Source organism: Oryzias latipes, chromosome 7 (assembly GCF_002234675.1).
Source record: "Oryzias latipes chromosome 7, ASM223467v1".
Lineage (NCBI taxonomy): Eukaryota > Metazoa > Chordata > Actinopteri > Beloniformes > Adrianichthyidae > Oryzias > Oryzias latipes.
Window position 1 is genome coordinate 14,850,091 of NC_019865.2, and position 21,144 is coordinate 14,871,234.

At 38.4% G+C, this 21,144-nt stretch overlaps 2 protein-coding genes across 2 annotated transcripts; both read left to right on the forward strand.

Moving 5' to 3' along the window:
• The first annotated feature begins 3,632 nt into the window (after positions 1 to 3,632).
• Positions 3,633 to 6,922, forward strand: c7h20orf24 (chromosome 7 C20orf24 homolog). Its single transcript, XM_004070497.4, has 4 exons — positions 3,633 to 4,026; positions 4,792 to 4,895; positions 4,999 to 5,128; positions 5,540 to 6,922. Exons 1-4 carry the CDS (start codon positions 3,916 to 3,918, stop codon positions 5,579 to 5,581), a joined length of 387 nt encoding a protein of 128 aa, XP_004070545.1. The 5' UTR covers positions 3,633 to 3,915; the 3' UTR covers positions 5,582 to 6,922.
• Positions 6,923 to 9,324: 2,402 nt separating this feature from the next.
• Positions 9,325 to 18,246, forward strand: dhx35 (DEAH-box helicase 35). Its single transcript, XM_004070498.4, has 21 exons — positions 9,325 to 9,445; positions 10,193 to 10,320; positions 10,407 to 10,499; positions 10,720 to 10,797; positions 10,906 to 11,010; positions 11,084 to 11,145; positions 11,288 to 11,357; positions 11,543 to 11,602; positions 11,941 to 12,053; positions 12,125 to 12,221; positions 12,318 to 12,476; positions 12,995 to 13,205; positions 13,337 to 13,461; positions 13,736 to 13,790; positions 13,889 to 14,079; positions 14,164 to 14,241; positions 14,400 to 14,529; positions 16,231 to 16,312; positions 16,436 to 16,507; positions 16,626 to 16,737; positions 16,828 to 18,246. The coding sequence occupies exons 1-21, from the start codon at positions 9,406 to 9,408 to the stop codon at positions 16,864 to 16,866; spliced, it is 2,100 nt and encodes a 699-aa protein (XP_004070546.1). The 5' UTR covers positions 9,325 to 9,405; the 3' UTR covers positions 16,867 to 18,246.
• Positions 18,247 to 21,144: the final 2,898 nt, after the last annotated feature.

Genomic DNA, 21,144 nt, shown 5'->3' on the forward strand with positions numbered 1-21,144 from the left:
ACAATCATGGTACTAATATGTGACTTTTTTATTCCAATTAAACGTTCTTATCAAAGGTACAGCAGATTTAAAGCTGTATTTTGCTAATTAGAAGAAAATTTCAGTCTAACGCTCTGTCATTCCAGAACTATTCAATAAGCCTCAGAATTAAGGGTGTAATGATTAATAGATGAATTAATTTCTATTCCTACGATACAACCAGATCAACCAGTCTGATTCAAGTTGGTAATTGAATCCAGTCCAACTATACCCCAAAAAAACTGTCCCAAAAATGATATAAATCCATTATATTAATGTTGGAAAATACCATTTGGATTGCGGTAATTCTTGTTTACTTGTTTGTTTGTACACACATTTAATGTAGACTTGATTATCTTGCAAAAAAAAAAAAAAAAAAACACAAACAAGAAATCTGGAAATCCTCAGAGGCTGAGAAATCTGAGTCACACTAGGCCTGCACAATATACCGCAAATTTATCGTTATCGCGAAATCAAGCTGTGCAATATGCATACCGCAAAAGACGGCAAAAATCGCAATAAATGGTTACCTTAAATGTGCTAAAACAAACTCATGGCAGCTTGAAATATTGAACAAATGAAATAAATCCCTTTATGCATTTAACCAATCAGAAGGACCCGTTTACGTTGTTGATCAATCAGATGAGCCCTTTTATGTTTGATGTTTGCCTCCTACGTCGACGAGGGTCATTTGGAGTATAATTTTTAGACTGTTGAAGTGAAATGGAAATGATGTTTTTGTTTTTTTTTGCTATTTGTTTATATACCGCTATTTATATCGTTATCGCAATATTAATTACCAATATCGCATATCGCGAGTTTTCCTCATATCGTGCAGCCCTAAGTCACACTGTTGAATATTTGCCTGAAGATGTCCTGGATCGATTTTAGGTCAGTGAATCGGATCAAATCAGGTCATTCAAAATGAACCAATATCTACTATGAGTCATATCAGCAACCACCAATTATGATATCCATCCAATCGTTGTTAAAATGAATCCTCACACCCCTACTCTACGTCAAACTACACTATTAAAGTTTGAATGGACACACTTCAGCAGAGACTCAAAAGGGGGCGTAACACCAGATCTGCCACAAAAGGACTATTAATACCTCTATGGGCTTTCAGGAACTTCTATGGGCAAATGTCATTATTTTATGTGTTCAGTAGAGCTTGAAATGAGTTACCACAAGTCATTAGATTTATAACATCATTAATTATGTTTAAAAAAACGGATTTTTTTTCAAATACAAGTGCAATTGATATTTCAAGTCCCCCCTCTTTTGTATTGTCGTGATTGTAGGATTTTTTCTGTCTTGTTCTGTTGTGTGACATATGTTTTATGTTTTGCAGAGCATGAACCTGCTGAAAAACAGTTTAAAATGGAGTCAGGCCATATTGTTGTTTTAAATCTTCTCTAGTTTAATAAGTTAAATTTTAATTCAATTTCACTTTGGAAACTAACTTAAAAACAGACTGAGAACCGCCGTACTGAGTTACTGGTTATCTATGGTGGCCCTGAAGTGCAAATCATTCAACAAATCACTAGATACAAAAACATTTTTAAGATGTTATACCAGACAAAAAAGAGAATTTTCAACCTTTTTTTTAGCTCTTTTGAAAATATAATTAGATGTTCATCTTATTTTTGTGCAAATATTTATCAGTGGATGATAAGCAAATGTAGCATTTATACAATAGTCAGGTTTTAAATGTATTTATAAGATGTATCATGAGCTGTCTTCCTTATGTTGCAGGATTCTCATCCAAGGAACTCTCCACAAAGTGCTTTTACACTGTGGCATTAGTGCTTGGAGTCTTTGATTAAGTCTTCTTAATCACGTGTTACACATTTGATAAATGATTCATTTATTTCAAACATAAAGATTTTGAACACTGAGGGACAAGGTAGGCCTGTAACATTTATTTGAATTATATTTTTTCGTGAATTTATCATACATGTGATGAAATAGATGTCTTTGATTGGTCTGTGTTTTTTAACAAACAAGGTTGACAGAGTAAATATTTACTCCACTGTCTCACTGCTATGAGGGAGAAGCCTTTACTTTCTCTTTCCTTTTAGATAAAAAGATGACACTTCCCTGTTGGCTGCATGTGTCAGTGGGTCAAATTAGGACCCAAAAGAAAAAAGTGAAATCTGTTGTCTCAAGTCTTGAAGATCAAAAAATGCTTTAAGGGATTACACAAAATACATATACATAAGTGAGATGTTTAAAAGTTAATTCTTTTGAGTTCTGCTTTGATTTTCCTTTCACAGGTTTGTGGAATCATGAATGTAAGGTTTGAACATTTTTTTTTCTATTATGAAATATCCTTCTGTTCAGATTTGTGTCTTAAAAGGTACACTTTTGTGTTGATAAATCAATGGACCACAAATGAACTATGATGGAATGCCACCACATCAGAGCAAATGGAGTGTTTTGTAACACATCGCCCTCTGCTGGACAGATGAGAGAACAACTGACAGATCTCAATGACTCAGAAACCTTTCTGTGTTCTGCCTTGTCTTGATCAGGGTCAAAGGGGGCCTACAGCCCATAATAACTCTCCCATCGGATGGAAGATGCAGTTACTAAGACAACAGTATTAACTATCACCGTGGCAACCATTCCCAACATTAGTTTAAAGGATGCAAGCACTCCCAAAAACCACATAACCACAAATCTTCTGATTAACATTTTAAATATTTGGTGTATGAATGATATTTGAGGCAGAAAGTTTAAAGAGACAAACATTGTATCTAACAAAAGTCGAACTCATCTAGTCTTTTTTCTTTTTTACATAGACAGTTGGGATTTTACTGGATCAGATGTTTGTCAGGAAGCTCTGAACCTTTCAACTGCTAAACTGTAATTGCCAATTCCAATATGTGATGAGATGTTTTCCTAATCTTTGAGAGACAACGATAAAAAGGAGAATCACAAAGAAAAAAATGGCAGACTAACAACAAGGTGGGTTGTTGATAATATTCTCCCATGTCTCCAAAAACCTGAGGTTTACTTGATGCTGCCTTATCAATGTCTTAATACTTTCAAACTCTGATAGCATCAGTCATTTATTTACATTTGTACTGACATCTCACCCAGTGGCTTTGCACAAATAAATGACTGGAATTACAACACATAAAAATTTTTAATTAGATGACAGCTTGTGCTTTTTAAAAAACTGTGTTTGATACTTGCCTTAATGTAAACAATGATAATTTAGGTGAAAATATCAGTTACTTTAAATCCTAATATGTTCTAGAGGTTTCTCTAAAGAATTGACAACCTTTTTCCATTTTATTTTATGTTTTTATTTTTATTTCATTGTATTTCTTCTTAAAATTTACAGCAAACAACACACAAAGTCCTAATTCCTTTTTTTCTGAGGTTGTTAATGAGTATGTTTTGTTTTCAAAGTAATTAGAGCAAGTGAGCATGCACAGACAACGGGATCAATATTTTTCCCGTCAACGTGAGTACAACCTACATTTAAAATGTTTTAATTTGCGCAAGGTGCTAAAGGTTGTCAATTAAGCAAAGTTTGCTCTGCGATAACAAATAACCAACAGAAATATGTCTATTTTTTTTTTAAGTGAAAATGGAGCCACCATCCACGAGGAGGCGCTGTAAGATTCCAGAGAGTTTTTTTCCCTCGCATGCGACGAAACGTCGCACACTCTGATTGGCTGGGGTCATACGATGTTGCGCATGCCTAGATGTGTTTTACGGCTAGCGACGGAAATCTGTCAGCTCAGCTGTGACTGAATCTCTGTCAAATATTTCAGTGTACTGGTTTCGTCTGGTCACTCCTGAGGCTTTAAATCCAGATTTGATTTCACCGCAGCCTATACTGTAGAGTTTTAAGGCTGAATTTCAATTAAGGAGGACACGATGTCGAACAGCTCCAAGCGAAAAGAAGAAAGTCACCTGCTGATGAATGGGGGAGTAAAACAGTCCACATGGACCAAAGTGTTCAACAGTAAAGCTGTCTGGGAGGAGAAGGTCAGTCGCTGATTCCGTTTTAAACCTGATTTGTAGATTATTGTTGCACATACTTTCCAATAACATGTTTATGAGTTAGTTGTTGGGACGGGCTGTTTTTACAAGATTAGTCTGGCTGGTTGGTTAAATGCCGACTGTCAAGTTAAATCAATGCAACTTCTAAAATTTCAACGACCAGAATAGCCGGGAAACGAGGATTTGTTTTCATTTTCTATGATGATCCCCTCATTTCACCAACGAACAGTCGAAAATCTGAAAATGTTAGTCAATCGTTCTATTCCTGCTCAGACGGAACTGATTCTGAACCCACCGTCGAATACACACACTTTTATAATTGTTTTTACTATCAGGATGGTCTTTAATGTCAATTAATCAAGAAGGTCGTTTGAAGAAAAGCTATTTAAACGGTTCACAAATTACTAAAACAAAGGATAACGCTTTAATGTGTGGATTTCCCTCTGAAAGATGACATGTTGGGAATTATCCCATTGATCTGCTTATATATTTGTTATGAACTGGTTACCTTTCCAAAGTATAGCTCGACACCGTCTAACTGTTAGCTGCTACTAAAGACTTAGCCTAAAGTGTTATTGGTAAATGTAGGAAAATAATGGATCAGGACTAAATGTGGCTCCTTCCAAACAAAACAAAGGTAAACTTTTCATTTTAAGTGTGTCATGATTTGTATTTGTGTGTTTGTGCTACAGATGAAAATGATTATTTCTTTTTTTTTGTTACTAAACATTCACTTTTCCTATTTCACAGGATGAATTTTTAGACGTGATCTACTGGCTCAGACAAATTATTGCAGTTATCCTTGGAGTGATTTGGGGAGTTGCTCCACTGAAGGGATTTCTTGGAATAGCCATGTAAGTATTATTGCTCAGCATGGATGATTTTGATGATTTCGTTTACGATGTTGTATTGAAGGATAACACTGATAGGATTCTGTCCTTGTGTTTGTCTGGCTAGTTTCTGCGTCATCAATGCTGGTGTGCTGTACGTATACTTCAGCAGCTTTCAGCAGGTTGATGAAGAGGAGTATGGAGGCACATGGGAACTCACCAAAGAAGGCTTCATGACTTCTTTTGCCCTTTTTCTGGTGAGCATGTTAATCTTTGTGAAACCAAGTTTTTAATTGATTTCAAAAAATATAAAAAGTTTAGTTAAATTTGATGTAACTCCTTTAGGATTTCAAACTGGCCTCCTTTCTAAATGAGTAAAAAAAAGTGTGGAGTTTCTGTCTTTACACCACCAAATGAGTAGTTTAGTTTGAGTTTTCATGTTTAGTGTGCTGAGGAGTAATTATGACCTCATGCGTTTTGGTTAGATCTTTCCAGTTTTCTTCCCTGGTTTTTATCTGCACTTGGGTAGTATTTTTTTTTTCCTCACTGCAGATTCCAGTTTGAAGGCCAGCATTTGTTATTTTTCCTAAAATGGTCAGAAACATCTTTTAGAAACCAAGCAAATAAATTGGATGTTTAGTTTATCTGTCTCATTTGCTCCCTACCAGGTGGTGTGGATAATCTTTTACACAGCTCTACATTTTGAATGAGGAGAATTCCACAAGGCTCTAAACAGACATTTCTGTCGGAATAAATTGAGAAGCGAGAATAACCTAATGGTTTTGGGGTGTCAACACTCCCTACATACTGTCTGACTTCTGGGTGTGCAGTCCATCAAAGGAATACGTGTCCACAAAGCAAGATCAAGCAAGAACTCGGACATGAACTACATCACAAGCCTCTCTACAAACTGATGCTTCCTTTTTTGTTTTCATGGTAGCTTCCATTGCCCTTCTCAGCTGTTCATCTTTTGTCTTTACATCATGCTGATCGTTTATGACAGAAACACTAAAGATAGGAATTCAGTAGTTTAGCTCTGACTGATATTTTTTTTTCTTTTTTATGAATTGTGGAGGTTGTAACATTGTTCTGAAATAGTCTTAAAGTAGCACAGATAACAACACATTTTATGCTCAGAGGATAACAAAGTACAAACGCGGTCCCTACGCACTTCCACATGCTCGTTCTTTTGCAAATTAAAGGAAAAAGGTTCCATCCTTCAACATGCCACCATTTATTAAATAGAAAAACAGCTTTTCAGAGGAAACTCCCTTTATAAAACTAGTTTTAGTTCCCTTCCTTCAGCTATGTTGAACCTTCACAAAGGTTCTCCAACAGTTTGGCAGTAAAGGTAGGAATGTTCTATCTATCTGTGGTTTTAATCTTGATGGTTTTTTTTGTCTATTAAAAATAAGGCGTACATCTTTTTTCTGCTCCGATTATATGAACTTCTTTAAAATAAACTGAGCTGTAACAAAAGTGAAAATTGTAACACATCACAGCATTTCAAACATCAAATTAAGCGCTGGTTGTGACAAGTTATTTTATTTAATCTTATAGCTGTAGTATCAATTTGCTGTCACTTAGGTGGAGGATTACCAACCATTCAGGATAAGAGGAAACGTGCATGTAGTGTTAAGGTTGAACTGTTCACAGGCTGAAGTTGAATCAGATCTGTGCACTGCCATGATTTGTGTTGAGTGTTTTTGCTTTCAAATTAAGTTAAAGGATAATTTAAACTTGAGTAGCTAAATTTGTTTTATTTTTTTGAGTTTCTAATCAAAAGCTTGTCTGTTTTTCTTTTTCTAATTTAAAGTCCTCTGTTAACTCAGTCAATTTTCCTGTTTGTTAAATCCAAATTGTATTACACAGATATATTTATCTTGTTTGATATATCTCTCAGTATTGTATAGAACTTGCAGTTCTTGCAAAGCTATTGTAATAATAGTTCTATTCAGTATGCAGCTGGCGTTTCAAATGATTGTATTTTCTGACACGTCTTTTAAGAACCATTAAACAAGGGCTTTGTTTAGCCTCCATTTTCAAAAAAAGTTCTCCTTGTTTATTGATTGGGCTTTTGAGCCATTGAGTATTGTTACAATGGGGAATTTCCCAGTGGTAAGGTGTTCATTTGTATTATTCATTTGCAATCATAGAGCTGAATTAAGGGAAAATGTTTATTCCTGCTTTTAGGAATCCCCCCAAAAGTGTTACCTTTGTGCTGAGCTCTGCAGCTTTACCACTGATGAATCTAAAAGAAAAATGTGGTCGAGAGGATCATCTTTAGCATCTTTTATTTATTTAGTATAGACAGATTAAAAAAAAAAAACAGAAGTAATTTTTAACAGTGGCCTGGCAAAAGCAAGACCTTTTGAGAGAGAAAAAATACATAAATGTATAGTAAGTATAGAAATGTATCATGTTTTCTTATGTACCATTTTTAACGACTTAAACAAGTGTCACTAAATGTTAACATGACCATGTTAAAATGTTTGACATTACATTAGGCATTGAACCATAAAACACATTTTCAATTTAAGAGCATAAAATTAAATCTATTAAAATGTTACATTGCTACAAAAACCAGAATTTCTTATGTTTGGGTGACTAACTTATTCCCAGAATAATCTGAAAATTAAACTTCTAGAGTTTTAGCATAAAATAAGAGAATGAATATAAGTTGAGGTATTGGACACACAAAAAAAGTCACCTCTTGCAATCCATGTGTACTCTGAAGAAGGCTGTACGCAGACATGTTTGCTTTAGCCCACAAGGAAGAAGCGTATCTGATATAGGACAGATTGGTCCTGACATGCATGGGGGCAAAAATGAGCAATGAGTTCATTCAAACTGTTTTGAACCAAATCTGAAATTCAAGTTGGACATTAAAAAAAAAAAGGTTAGCAGACACAAGGCTAGCAAGACACGTACTGTGGTGACAGTGCCAGGACAGATCTCATTTTTGAGAGTGTAATTGAAGGACTTATCAAGAAGATTTGCTTTGTTGAAAAAATGTTGACGCCACAGCACTTGCAGTATCGACCACATTAAGACGTTAAGCTCTCAATATCTCTCCAATTTTGAATTTCCAAGTAAATTAAATTAAAGTGTTATTCAATTTTCATTTAAAAATGAATGCAATTTTTATTTATTCTTTTATGTGATACTTTTTCATGCAGTTCTTGCTAAAACATTTGTTCACAGTCCATGGCGATAAAGTTCTGATTCATTCTGTCTTCCTCACTAGACTGCTATAAAGTTCAATTACTGCAGACACTGCTCTCCTCCACCAGTCAATCTCAGGCTCCATCCCTGCCTCGCTGCAACAGATCCCTAGATAAGCTCCTCCACCTGGGAAAGTGGTTCATCCACTGAAATGCAAAATCTGCCTTGTAAAAAAATTGTAGGTCATGGCTCCAGGAAGCCAAAAAGGACCTCATCTGAGGCTTTGAAAGCCAAGCCATTTCACTATTTGAGAAACTGTATACAAGTTGATGATCAAAGGGAACCATTTCTGTGTCAAACTTAGTCAAAGAATCTGACTTCCTGCTGGATTTGTAAACTCAGCTGTTTATCTGTTTGTGCGAAAAATTGAATTTTACATAAATATACCGCACTGGTATTGTTTGTTTTTTTTTAAATTTCATCTCAATCAAAGTGCATCAAATCCAAAAATAAAGTAAAATCAAAAGCAAAGTAAAGATTTAGTTGAAACTGTCAGCAGGTCTTTTTTCATTGCTGCAGTCATTTTTCTTTTTACAGATCATATTTGGTGGACCCCCCCCCCCCCCCCCCATTTTTAATCCCTTAATTTTATGAAGACAAGTAGATCCAGTTTGAAAGGGCAAATCTGTAAATCCCTATTGATAATAGCATTAAATTATCCTGTCAAACTCAACATTTGCTATTTAGATCATTTAGCCAATAGCAGACACCAAACTGTGACAAAAAAAATCGTAGTGTATCTTAAATGAAAATTGATTTCTATCTGTGCATTTTAACTTTTCATATTTACAGATAAGCCTAAACGCGTTCACAACTCCCAGCCAATGAAATGTCAAGAAAATCGCTGTCATGGTGAGAAGTGATTGACAGGCTTAAATGAAAAAGTCGATAACGATGCATTCAGTGACACTCGTAAATAACAAGACCATGTTGACAGCCCAAATTGCCTCACATTATGGAGGTCTCTGGTTCAAATCCCTGTTGGTCATTTCAGTGTGTGGTTTGCATGTTCACTCTGCAAACACCCTGTTTGTGTTAAGCAACCCAAGTACTATTTATGATAAAGCGGGCGTCAATAACGGGTGTAGGGATTAAAAGCTAATAAGATTAGTTCAAACCATTATTTACCACCATATACTTGATCTTTTACTTCTACTTTTGTACAAAATGTATGTGCTAAAAAAAATGCAAACATGATCCAAACCCTTAGCTTCTAAACACGTCATTCAGAAAATCCTGTAGTAATCTCGGACAGTGATGCCACCTCTTCACAGAGGTGGGGAAACATTGTTGTGACGTAAAGCCAAAGATGGCGGCTCCCCTCTCCACGATGAAATTTTGGAAGCCGGGTAAGTGCGAAGAAATGGCCAAATTACGCCGTCTTCTCGTGCACATTTCGAGGATTTCATCAGCCATGCAGGTTTAGCCCGTTTTTATGGAGAGGTGGAGACGTTTAATGCAGCTGCGTGGTACCTGCAGCCAGCTCGCCTGGGTCCGCTCGGGTTAGCCGAGTGTTAATCTGTATCGAGACAAATAACAGGAGCTGGAAAGAAGGAAGAAAAAACAAACAAAATGCTTAACCACTGACATGGTATTTGTAGGACTTTTATGATACAAGTCTTTGGGAGTTGCAGTAAACTAGCTTTTCCCAGTCGTAAATAAACCATCAGCCTTTTCTTCACCATCTCTGCTCTTCTTTCTTCCCCATATCTGTATTAAAACATAGAAATGACACACAAATAGAAACGCAGAACAATAAACTGGACAGCACTTTTTCAAAATGAATGCCAGAGAGTTGTAAAAGTTATAAAACAAACTAAAATAAAAGTATAATGCTGTTAATCTATAAAGCTCAGAAAGATGCTACATTTTGATTTTAACTGCTTTTTAAAATTTGTACTGGATGGAATAGAGTGTACATGATGTCAGATTTGGGTAGTAACTAAAAGAAATATGGAATTATCTTACAATATTTAAAAAAAAAAGAAAATACTCTAATAAGATCAGGATATTTATCAAATCCAATTTATCCGTCACACCAAACTGTATGTTTTTCCATGTCAAAAAGAAAACTGTGGATTTCTGTTCTGCTTCAGGCTCGGAGGCACCGGGCATCTCAGAGGAGCGGGAGCTCAACTCGGAGACCACCGGTTCTCCCATCGTCTTCAACCCGAACACCGCCCTGTCCATAGAGAGGCAGCGACAGAAACTTCCTGTCTTTAAGGTTTTGTTTTTTAGCACTTTCACAGCTGTTGTTTTTCACTGATGTCTAGGTGCTCACTGTGGATTTTGTCTTTGTATCCTGTGCAGCACAGAAACAACATCTTGTATTTGGTTGAAAGCTTCCAGACTGTGATCGTCGTTGGTGAGACTGGATGTGGGAAAACAACACAAATCCCTCAGGTTTGTGGGATTTAATCCTCCATGCCTGCGAAAATGCCCTGGTTTGTGAACTCTTTCCCACCTTTTGTATGCATATAATCTGCTCGGTAAGTGCTTGACAGTGACCTTGTCTTGTTGCTTTGTAGCATCTTTTCTTTGCACTGCATCAGCTAAAGCTTAATTTATGCAGGATATGTCGTTTTTGCTCCTCAAACTTCCTTTTTCATCTGACTTCTATCAGTACCTGGTGGAGGCTGGCTGGGCCACAGAGGGAAAAGTCGTTGGGGTGACGCAGCCTCGACGTGTTGCCGCTATCTCGGTAAGAGCTTAGATAACGTCCCTTTTTTTCCCCTCCGGTTGTGCTGACAGCTTTAGGCCACCCTGAAGGAAACCTCAGAATCGAAATCTCCTTTTTTTTTGCTCAAAGGTGGCAAACCGTGTTGCAGAGGAGCGAGGGGCTCTGCTGGGACATGAGGTGGGCTACACTATCCGGTTTGATGACTGCTCTGACCCGCACGCCACGAGGATCAAGGTACACTTCCTCTGTGTTCCAGCTCTCCAGTTTCCTTTCAGTTCTGTGATCATTTTAGGTCTTTGTCTTTCAGTTTCTGACAGATGGGATGCTGGTCCGAGAGATGATGGCCGACCCTCTTTTGACAAAGTATAGGTATATACATATATTTGTTCTTTTAAACCACAAAAAAAGGAATAATAATTCAGCTGTTATACATTTAAAATTGTGATTAAGCACACAGAAAGACGTGTCTTCATACTTTTCTCAAATGTAAAATTAATGTATGCATCTTTAGTGTGTTGATGCTGGATGAAGCACACGAGAGGACCTTGTATACAGACATAGCCATTGGTCTACTAAAGAAGGTAAACCCTTTTCTACTGTCAGCAGTTCAACATTGTTTCACATAAACCAGTTGAAGACCCCCTCCGATCATCATTTTTAAAAGCGTTCCCAGTGGTCTTTTAATCATGAATGGGTCTTTTATCTTTTGCATGTTCTTTCTTTCTTTCTGTTTGCTCTTTTCTTGAGATATTCTCCCTTTTGACAGATTCAGAAGAAGCGACGAGACCTCAGGGTGATTGTGGCTTCTGCCACCCTCGATGCCAAGGTGACTACTTCATTAAGATGAACAGATAGGCTTGATTAGCCAGAAGAGATAAACAAAGGCTGACAAGGGAGAGTGAAGATGTCAGGTGGATTGCCCTGACACCTGTGGTACCCGGATGATCGACACAATCGGTCCACAACAGAGTCAGCAGTAAAGCCCTATCAGACATCTGCTCTCCTGTCCTATTAAACCACTGTCGGGTTCCTAAGTGTCAGGCGTAATACAATGAATGCTTTTTTGTGCTACACATTTATTTATTTTTGAATTACTGCCATAAAAATTCAAAAATCTAATATGTGAAATTCCTGTCTAATTTATTTTCTACAAACTATCTCTAGAAATTCCATGAATTCTTTAACTTGAATGAGTCTGGAGATCCAAACAAGGATACATGTGGAATTCTGACCGTGGAAGGACGCTGCTTTCCTGTAGATATCTTCTACACTGTCAGGTAGTCACACATACAGAGTCCAAATGAGGCACATTTGTCATTTTCTTCTTAATGTTTGTCTCTTTTGTTAGTCCTGTTCCAGATTATGTAAAGGCCACGGTGGAGACTGTCATGAAGATCCACGAGACGGAGGATGATGGAGACGTTCTGGCTTTTCTCACAGGGCAGGTTAGAGGCCACTGTTAGGATTATTTGCTCCTGTCTGACATTTGTAAAGGCATCGCCGTCACACTCTCCGCTGTTACTGTGCTCTGTCTCTGTTAGGAAGAAGTGGAGAAGGTGGTCTCCCTTCTTCAGGATCAGGCCAGGTCGTTGTCTCGATATGGTATGAAGAAACACCTGAGGATTTTGCCCATGTATTCTGGTCTGCCGTATGCTGAGCAGATGAGGGTCTTTGAGCGGGTTCCCCCTACTGTTCGCAAGGTAATTTCTTAATTGGATTCATATTTTACGTTTAAATGATACAAAAAAAAACAGAACATCTTATTTGCTATCAGTTTCAAACCACATTGTTCCCTTCTTATAATGTGGTTCACTTTTCGATGTCTTGCTGTTTTGTGATTTTGCATGCTTTTCTTTTTGGTTCTGCGTCCTTATAGGCTGTACACCTTGTCAATCAATCTTTGTTTTTATTCTACAATACTGGACTTATTTTTCTATGAAGGTTTGAACTTTGAGAGTTGAAACAAGAGAAAAAAGTGTGAAAATGTTTGTGTCTAGTGTGTAGTGAGGGGTTCTACAGCCTAAAAACATCTGTCATTTTACTTCTCAGATTTCTCCTATATTTTTAAAATGTAGCGATAAACGAGGGAACACAGTAACTGGAAATATATGCTGTGATTGAGAATCATTTCAAACTTGTCTTATGGATATCTGTCAGTTTCAGTCTCCTGTGTTGATGTATTTCTTTCACCACGTTACTTTCATGTGTCTTTATCCAGGTTGTGGTGGCCACAAACATCGCTGAAACCTCCATCACCATCAATGGAATTGTTTTCGTCATCGACTGTGCGTTTGTGAAGCTGCGGGCCTACAACCCTCGCACTGCCATCGAGTCTTTGGTGGTCACTCCCATCTCCAAGGCTTCAGCCAGCCAGAGGGCTGGGAGGGCGGGACGGAACCGGCCTGGAAAATGCTTCAGGCTGTACACGGGTGTGATGAGACATGTTCTTGTTTTGGGGCAAAATTTAGTCCCATTTTCTAACTGTCACGTCACGTCAATCATTCCCTGCGTTCCCTCTCAGTGATCGTTTATTTCTTCTTTTTCTAATTTTTCTCACCAGAGGAGGACTATGACAAACTGCCTGCCTCTACTGTGCCTGAGATGCAGCGCACCAACCTGGCTCCGGTCATCCTCCAGCTCAAAGCACTAGGCATTGACAATGTTCTGCGGTTTAGCTTTCTCTCTGTGAGTCATTCACTTTGCATCCACTGTCTGGATGGGAATATATTTATTCTCACTGAAAGGAATTATCCTTTGGGTTTTAATTTTTAAGCATAGCCCGGGGCCTGTGAAAAACGACTCTCAAATGCTTTATAATTACGACAGCCAATGTTTGGATTTGCCCTTTTAAAGATTTAAACATAGCTGCAGTCTCTTGAGTGCATTAAATTCCGATCACATCCTGTCTGTAAGAAAGATGTTGTACTTAAAATGCATCTCGCTTGATTTTGATGAACAGCCTCCTCCAGCTCAGACGATGGTTCAGGCTCTCGAACTTCTTTACGCTCTTGGAGGTAAGAGAAGAAAACTCTCCTTCAGCTGCAGCACTAATTATCGGGATTGTGCGCAAGCGTTTACCCAACCAACTGTTTTTCTGTTTGACTCTTGGCAGGGCTGGACCATTATGGGCGTTTGACCGATCCCATGGGTGTGCGGATGGCCGAGTTTCCTCTCAGCCCCATGTTTGCTAAAATGCTGCTGGAGTCGGGAAACTTTGGCTGCTCCAAAGAGATTGTTACCATAGCAGCAATGATGCAGATTCAGAATATATTCGTTGTGCCGCCCAATCAGAAGAAAGTTGCTGTGAGTGAAATGAGTGTCATATTTTTTAGCAGCAGTGCTTTGTCAGCAAACTGTTTTACTTTTTTGTGCCACCTCACCCTGCAGGCTCGAGAGCACAGGAAATTTGCAGTCGCCGAGGGAGACCACCTCACCATGCTGAATGTGTATGAAGCATTCATGAAGGTATCAAGTGTGTCCATGCCTGATTCAGATAGACAACTTTATTTATCCATTTGGGAGGTTCCCGCATGGAAATTGACATTCACAACACTGGGTCATAAACTTAACCGTGTAAGTTAAGGTTAAGGGTCAATTGTTTTTATTCTTTTTTTCATTTTTAGCATCAGAAGAGCTCCCAGTGGTGTCAGGAGCATTTTCTCAACTACAAGGGTCTACTGCGAGCAGTGACGGTGCGAGAGCAGCTCCGCCGTCTCATGAACAAGTTTAAGGTGCCACGAACTTCAAGTGAAGGTTTGTCTAAATCATTATTAGTTCTCTAAACTTTCTTTTTCCCCAAAAAGACCTGATTACTGCAAATAAATTACAGAAGTACACCTTCAAAATGTGGTTTTACAAAAAATATCGTTTGAGTTACACCAAGATTTAATATTTTTTGATACAAAGTGAGGTCAAACTTAGTCATCGTTAGTTTCGATCCTATACTTTCAAAGTTCCACTGGTCATCCCTTGATCAATAGCATTCCCACTGGTCTTTTTAGAAAACCTGTGCTGTTTTCTAGGACAGTGTTTTTCAACCTTTTTTGAGCCACGGCACACTTTAACCTTGACAAAAATCCCGCGGCACACCAGCATTCCAAAAAAAAAAAAAAAAAGCAGAAACTCACAGTCTGTTTTGATCTACAGCGCCCCCCCGGCAATCTGACGTGCATTTAATAATTGTGGCAGAAAAAGCAGGAAGTTGCAGACGTTTTTTTCTAAAAGATGTAATAAAACTTAAGTTACATACAAACTGTATGTTCGTTGTGGTTTCAAGACGTGTAACAAGGACGACTCATTGTACGCTGAGGCGCTGTCCCTTTAAGCCAATGCATCATGGGAGATGTATTGTGAAAACTGCCAGAAAACGGCAGAACTCTGAGCTTCATGGTTTTGTTCACTTGTTCCACGGTCTGATACCGGATTCTGTGGAAAGCTACACCGCTAAAGACGAGCTTTAGCTGGTGTTTTTGTCGGAACTGACTGAGTTATGAGCTAAATTGGAACAAGGAAGTGAATACTTTAAACACTTCTGATTGGTCAGACTGATGACATGTGATTAAGCCTTCAAGAATGATTGGTGGAGTCGTGGAAACAGTAAAAGCTGCGGGACTTTTCAGAAAACAGCTGTAGCTGCAGCTAAATCGCGTTACCGTCATTCTTATAAAAATGTCTTTAATAGAATCAAATAAACACAAAGAAAAAAGTATTTTATGATCTTTCATATTCCTAACTACTCAGTGTTTTATCAGGACCTGTTTGGATGAACAGAGAGCTGAAATCATGGAGATGGGAAATGTTTTTAGATCAATTAATGAGGGCAATTTTCCACGGCACACTTGACCATCTCCCACGGCACACTAGTGTGCCGCGGCACACTGGTTGAAAAACACTGTTCTAGGACATAGTTTCTGCCTCTGAGTTGTGGGCGGGGCTGTTGGTCTTCTCCTCACCACTGCTGAAGGGTTCTCTGTTTACACGCTCTCCCACTCGCTTACAGCCCCTCACACCCCCAACCTAATATTAGCAGTGCAACAAAAATGGCGAGCAATGTTGGAGCTATCCAGCTGTACAGTTTTGAGTCAGATCCCAGCTCAGACGAGGAAACTGAAGACGTTCATGGATCTATTTGTCTAAAAGTGGATGCATCAGAATGGAGCAGGGAGCTTGTTGCCTTCCCAGCATATTTTCTGTGTCACAAATACAAGCTTTTTCCAACCTCATTTTTTGTCATCTGCTCCTGATTCACAACTATTTGAATAAAGAAATATAATTTTTAATCTGAGTGGGTCTTTAAGTGAAATGTAACTTTTTTTCATCTTCTACATTTTTCTTAAATAAAACCCCATGATGCCTCTTTTTGAGTAGATTTGAGTCAACTGAGGTGAAAGACAGCAAAGCTTCTCCTTGCACACGTTTAAAGGCGTTGTACTCAGACTGGGTGATGTTTTACAGGTGATCCAGATGTGATCTTGAGATGCATTGTTGCTGGGTTTTTTGCCAATGCTGCCCGCATTCATCACTCGGGTTCCTACCGGTGAGAGTTCATTTGACATCCATTATCATGTCATGAATTTAGACATTTTCATTGCTGAGTAATATAAAGGGATTTCTGCTTTTAAAATGACACTTTTATGGTTTCCGCTGCTTTTTTTTTTAGGACTTTACGAGATGATCGTGAGCTTCACATCCACCCCAACTCTGTACTGTATGTTGAGAAACCTCCAAAATGGTCAGTTGATGATCCTCATCCATTCAACACTATGATTTAATGCCAAATAATAAACAGTGACGTACTTTGTACTGAGTGAATGTATATATATGTAATGTGTTTCCTCTTTTTTTTCCAGGGTGGTCTTCAATGAAGTGGTGCAGACCTCAAAATACTATATGCGTGATGTGACTGCTGTCGAATCATCCTGGCTGGTTGAGTTAGCTCCTCACTTTTACAAGCAAGCTAAGGTGGGTGACAAATATACGACCTGATCTGTTTATCTAACCTCCCTTTGCTGTCAGGTTGCTCACTTTTTGCTGATCCTTTGATCTTTCTAGCATGGGTCTTTGGCCAGCAAGAGATCCAGAGTCCTGTAACATCTATCACCATTGCACCACAATAAGACAGAGACAAGTTTACCACTGTGCCGTACCCGATCCACTGTATATAAAGATAGAGATTTATTGTCCATGCATACGTGCACAACTTCCTGCACCTGGGTGGCCAAGCTACAACAGTAGAATTGGTCCCTTTTAAGCGCTGACGTGTTATTGGCTGTGCTATTGTTTATATTTGGTTTATGGAGATGAATGTGAGATGAAGCCAGGCTGGGCCTGACTGATGCCCATTTAAGAATGGTCAAGGATTGTCTCCCCTTCGAGGTACTCTTTTTAGGTATTTTGCTCTCCCAAAAACCCTGGGTGCCTCTTTAGTTTTGACTGGTTTAATTCAATGTAACTTTATTTTTCAGTGTGTTCATTTTTCTGAATATTCATATAAAAGAACTTGTATATATTTTCAGATATGTCATCAGATAAGTGTGTTTTTTTCTTTCTCTTTTTCTCCATCCATTTTCAGAGGCTCCTCTTAACACTGTGAATGGGTTATCTTAGAAGTTCTTTTTTCATTCCTTGTTTCCATCCATCCAACCACCATACAGCTCAAAGTGGCCTTGTTACCACTCTGTGCCAGTATTTTTAACCAGCCACTTCTGTCTTTTATTTTAGGATAGAATGTGTGTAAATCCACCAAAATATTGTAAGGAAAAATAAGCTGTGAAACAAAAACTAAGAATGAAGTGCCATTTGTTCCTATTCAAAACTATGTTAACATGTGTCCAACACCTAAAAGAAAACATAGTTTTACACTGTCACCTCCCTCTTCTTTTATGGTTTTTGAAATAATGGCATTTATTTTTTATTTAAGTGCAAACTATTTACTCTGCAAGCTGTTGATTACTGTTCCTGATTAACAAATCCACACGCCCCCTATCCACTCCGTACTGACCCTTTTGTATTTGTGCATTTTAGTTTTTTTCAATAACCGAAAGCTTCAATTTCCTTGTTATTCTAAGAGTGGTCACTGTAATGTAGTCAGCTGCAAAATACTCTAAAACTGTTGAGGTTTTAAGTCATTTTAAGTCTGCCTGCAAGTTCGTATCTCTTCACTAGAACTTGTTAGTTAGGTTAGAAAAATAGCCAGAGAAATGTAAAACCACCAGAGAAGCGTAGCGTGACGGGTAGCCATCCTCAAATTAAATAAACAAGGCACCTCTGCATGTTAGCTGTCGCTCTAATGTAGACTTTCGCCCTGTCATGACCTCTTAGCTGTTTCCCAAATGACCCTCACAAATACCAAGTATGTATGTAGCTCAATCAGCGATCTATAGATCCCTGTAACTGCTTATCTGAAATGAAAACAGACACATCTTGTTCCTTCATGTATTCTTTATTAAAGCCTTACTGTCATACTCTGAATGTGGTGTCTGTTGTTTACTCATGTCCTGTCTGCAGTATAAATGCCTGCCAGGGGTTGTCACTGTTGTGCCACAAAAAGGCCTGCAGCTCTGATTGGTTTCTTACTGAAAATGAGGATTTCCCTTTCTTATCCCCACTTATCTATTTTTGTGGAAATGGAAATTGTAACATGATGGAGAAATGAAATTTGACCCAAACATTTTGGCTGTAAAAACATGCAATAGCTTTGTGTTGATTAAAAAACTGCCTCACAAGAGTTTTACTTTTGAACTTCTTCATTTTGTAAAATATAAAGATGAAATTCTGACAGCATCACCTCCAAATTAACCACATTTTTGATGTATTCAAGATAAATTCATATAAATCTGAGCAGAATAGTAAAATGCCTTCTGGTCCCCCTTTCCATGTAGGCTTTAGAACACGTAAAGCTAAATTCACAGTTAAGTAAAATAAAAGTAATGCTCAAGTATTGCATTTTTCATGCAGATAGCTTTTTAACATTTATTCGCATTTACTTTGAAGTTCCCTTCTGTACTTTTGTTTTATGTAAAATATACATCTGATTCATAACACAATTAGAATACAGGAGGGACAGTTGAAACAAATATTCCAGAGATTTGCAACAGCTTCAAACTTTAGTTCTCACTAACAGATGTATAAATTGCTTTTGAGAAAAAGTTAATACCTTTTTAAAAAAAGATTTTTCTCATTCTTTATGCTAAAAAGTATGCCTCGTTCCTCACATCCTCAATGTTTTGTCATTAACAACCTTAAACTGGGTTTAGAAGTTTACTGTAAATAACTAATGAATTCCAAAAATATAAAACTTGCCACCATCCTTCACCTGGCAGTGACGGTAGTATCTCACTTTGATGATCAGTGATCAGTTCCAGACACCAGTTTGGAATCAGTGAACTGGTGTCACAGTGAGACTCTGGCCAAAAGTTGCCTTCATCCTTAAAACTACGGATGCTTATAAGCTCAGAGTATCAGGTTTTTGTCTGAAATCGGTAACAATATAGTTTTTAGATCTTCAGTCCACCACAAAGCCTCAGATTCTGAACAGTTTCAGTGTCATGACACAACCCTTCTGTGACTGTTTTAAAAAAAGAAAAATTGTATCGCATCTTCTTAGAACATGTTTAAGGTTCCAGCCATTCGGGCAGGAAAAGTTTTAAAACAAAATGGTTCCAAGTACTGGACAGCTATTGATTGTAGTAACTATTTGAGGATGACACTTCGACCTTCCCAAGCCAGCCAAGAGGAATAACCTCACCCTGGGTCTGCTGAAGAGCCTCCGATTAGTTGGACAGGTCAATTAACCCTTGTGGTATCCTAGGCACTTTGAGAGTTGGGTCATCTAGACCCCACAAGGCAGTGCGCTGAACTTTTTTCTTCAATGATTTGTGATCTTCACTGGTTTCCATGGCTTACATGAAATCCGCTCCACCTTTATCCACCTTTGTCATGGTAGGGATAACATGTCAATGGTCATCTTGACCCCATAGGATAGCACAAGGGATAAAGATGTCTGAGTAGCATTTTCACCTTATGTCCCCTGGTTCCTCTAAATGTGGAGGCACAGTGGCTCTACTCTGACTTTATTCCAAATAGTACCCTAACACTTAGAGCACATGTGTCAAACTCAGGCACGCGGGCCAAATTTTGCCAGCAGTCTAATTATAATTGGCTTGCGAGATCACATCAAATGTGCATTAAAGCTGACCCGTGGAATTTACTGTACCGCTAATCCCACAAATCCCACAATGCTTTGCTAGTATGTTGGTGTGCAGTCGAAACCAGAAAGCGCTCCTTTTTTCTGTTGACAGTCATTGACAGCCATGCTCCAGTCACATCGAACAAATTAATTTCACCCTCCTCTTTTCTGGCCAAACGAAAGATGGACAACAGGAGCTTTCAAGACATTTAGCTGTGGATGAACTTAAAATCCAGGCGCACAATGCTGCAATATGCATCTTGGCTGCATGTAAATATAAAGGAATAACATCAGTCTCTATCTTGTCTGGACACAACTGGTAACACAAATTCACATGATCATTGACGCGGTTTCTCAGGAAGCGTGGAGCGGCATTTCTCCATTGAATAGCCACCTCCGTTAGCTCACACACCGTCCCAAAGCCACTCTGCTCTGAAACACAGTTCTCCCGGGAGACACGGTTCTCCTGAGTCCGGCAACTCGGACGGACTGTGGTCCAAAGCCTCCTCCAGAGTGCACACCGTAACAAGGCCCACAAACACGAAGCATGAAGCTGCTCTGCTCAGAAACATGCTTCGCTTGCGTGGAGCACCACACCGTCTATGCATGACCTAAAACCAGCGCAGTAAAGACCTACGACCAGAATAAACTGTTTATATGCGCCACGATTGGATGAACATTCGGCATAACCCATCTATCCTGATCGGAAAGAAATTTTGATGAGCCTCATGAGTCTGAACGGGGCAGAGTATTCCGAACGGCGTGTTTACATGACGCATTTTTAGTCTGACCAGGCGTTTATTCTGATTATTTTTGTCCAAGTAAGTCACTATCCAGCAAGAATTTTTAACTCCTTGACACCTGTATTTATTTCTAGTTAAGGAAAAATCACTTGTGCTTTTGCTTTTATGTACATTAAGGTAATTTTAGAGCAAATATCCCCATATTTGCATCAGTAGGCATCAAGGGGTTAAAGTCCTTTTTGTTGAGGGATTTTATAAATGCAAGAGTGTCTACTAAAACTTTGATGTGAACCTTTCATCCCTTCACATCATTTGAGGTATAGCTGGTTGTTGCACTGACGACTTAAAAATGTGTTTTTATAAACAGACCTGTAAAGAGGCTACTATTCCTTGGCTCATGTTCAGTTTTTTAGGCTGTTTGTTGAGTTTTGTTACAGG